General features: G+C 58.1%; 1 protein-coding gene across 1 annotated transcript; it reads right to left on the bottom strand.

Moving 5' to 3' along the window:
* Positions 1 to 3: 3 nt before the first annotated feature.
* Positions 4 to 710, bottom strand: HTR1A (5-hydroxytryptamine receptor 1A; the record flags this gene model as incomplete). Its single annotated transcript, XM_005431747.2, is given in 2 exon segments — positions 4 to 413; positions 416 to 710. Coding segments are annotated over 2 exon segments (705 nt in total), but the record flags the coding sequence as incomplete, so codon positions are not given.
* Between the last annotated feature and the right edge of the window lies 1 nt (position 711).

Here is a 711-nt window from a genome sequence, read left to right as displayed (position 1 = left end):
AAATTTGCACTTGATAATTTTCTTAAAAGCACTTTGGAAGTCTTTGTTGAAATAGGCATAGATAATGGGGTTGAGAAGGGAGTTGGAGTAGCCCAGCCAGTTGATGACTGCCCCCAGCCACTCGGGCATGTAGCACTTACTGTCACAAAAGGGCAGGACCAGGGCCACGATGAAGAACGGCAGCCAGCAGAGGATGAAGGTGCCCATAATGATGCCCAGGGTCTTGACGGTCTTCCTCTCCCGGGACAGAGCCATTCTGCGTTTGGCTTCCGTGTTCTTCTCGTTGCGCCTCTCGAAAGAGGGCGGCGGTGGGGAGCCGCACGCCTCGCTGGGCAGCGGCAGGTGAGTCTTGGAGGAACTGTTGCAGTGCTGGACCTCGATGATCTCCAGGGCGGTCCCGTCCTGGCGCTCGACTTGGTCTTGACAGTCCGCCGCCAGCCCTTGCCGGGCTCCCCGTTGCCTTTCTTCACGGTGGCCGGAGAGAGAGTGAGGCAGGTGTCGGCGATTTTTTTCTTCTCTGCTTTCTTTACTGTCTTGCGGATCCTAAAGCGTGCCGCCTTGAAGATGCGACCGTAGAGCACCAGCATGAGAAGAAGCGGAATGTAGAAGGCGCCGAAGGTGGAGTAGATGGTGTACCCGTGGTCCTTGCTGATGGTGCAGGCGTCGGGGTTCGAGCGGTCCTCCGGCGTCCTCCAGCCCACCACGGGCGGG

This window comes from Geospiza fortis, unplaced genomic scaffold (assembly GCF_000277835.1).
Source record: "Geospiza fortis unplaced genomic scaffold, GeoFor_1.0 scaffold803, whole genome shotgun sequence".
Lineage (NCBI taxonomy): Eukaryota > Metazoa > Chordata > Aves > Passeriformes > Thraupidae > Geospiza > Geospiza fortis.
This window is presented reverse-complemented; position numbering and strand designations above follow the sequence as displayed.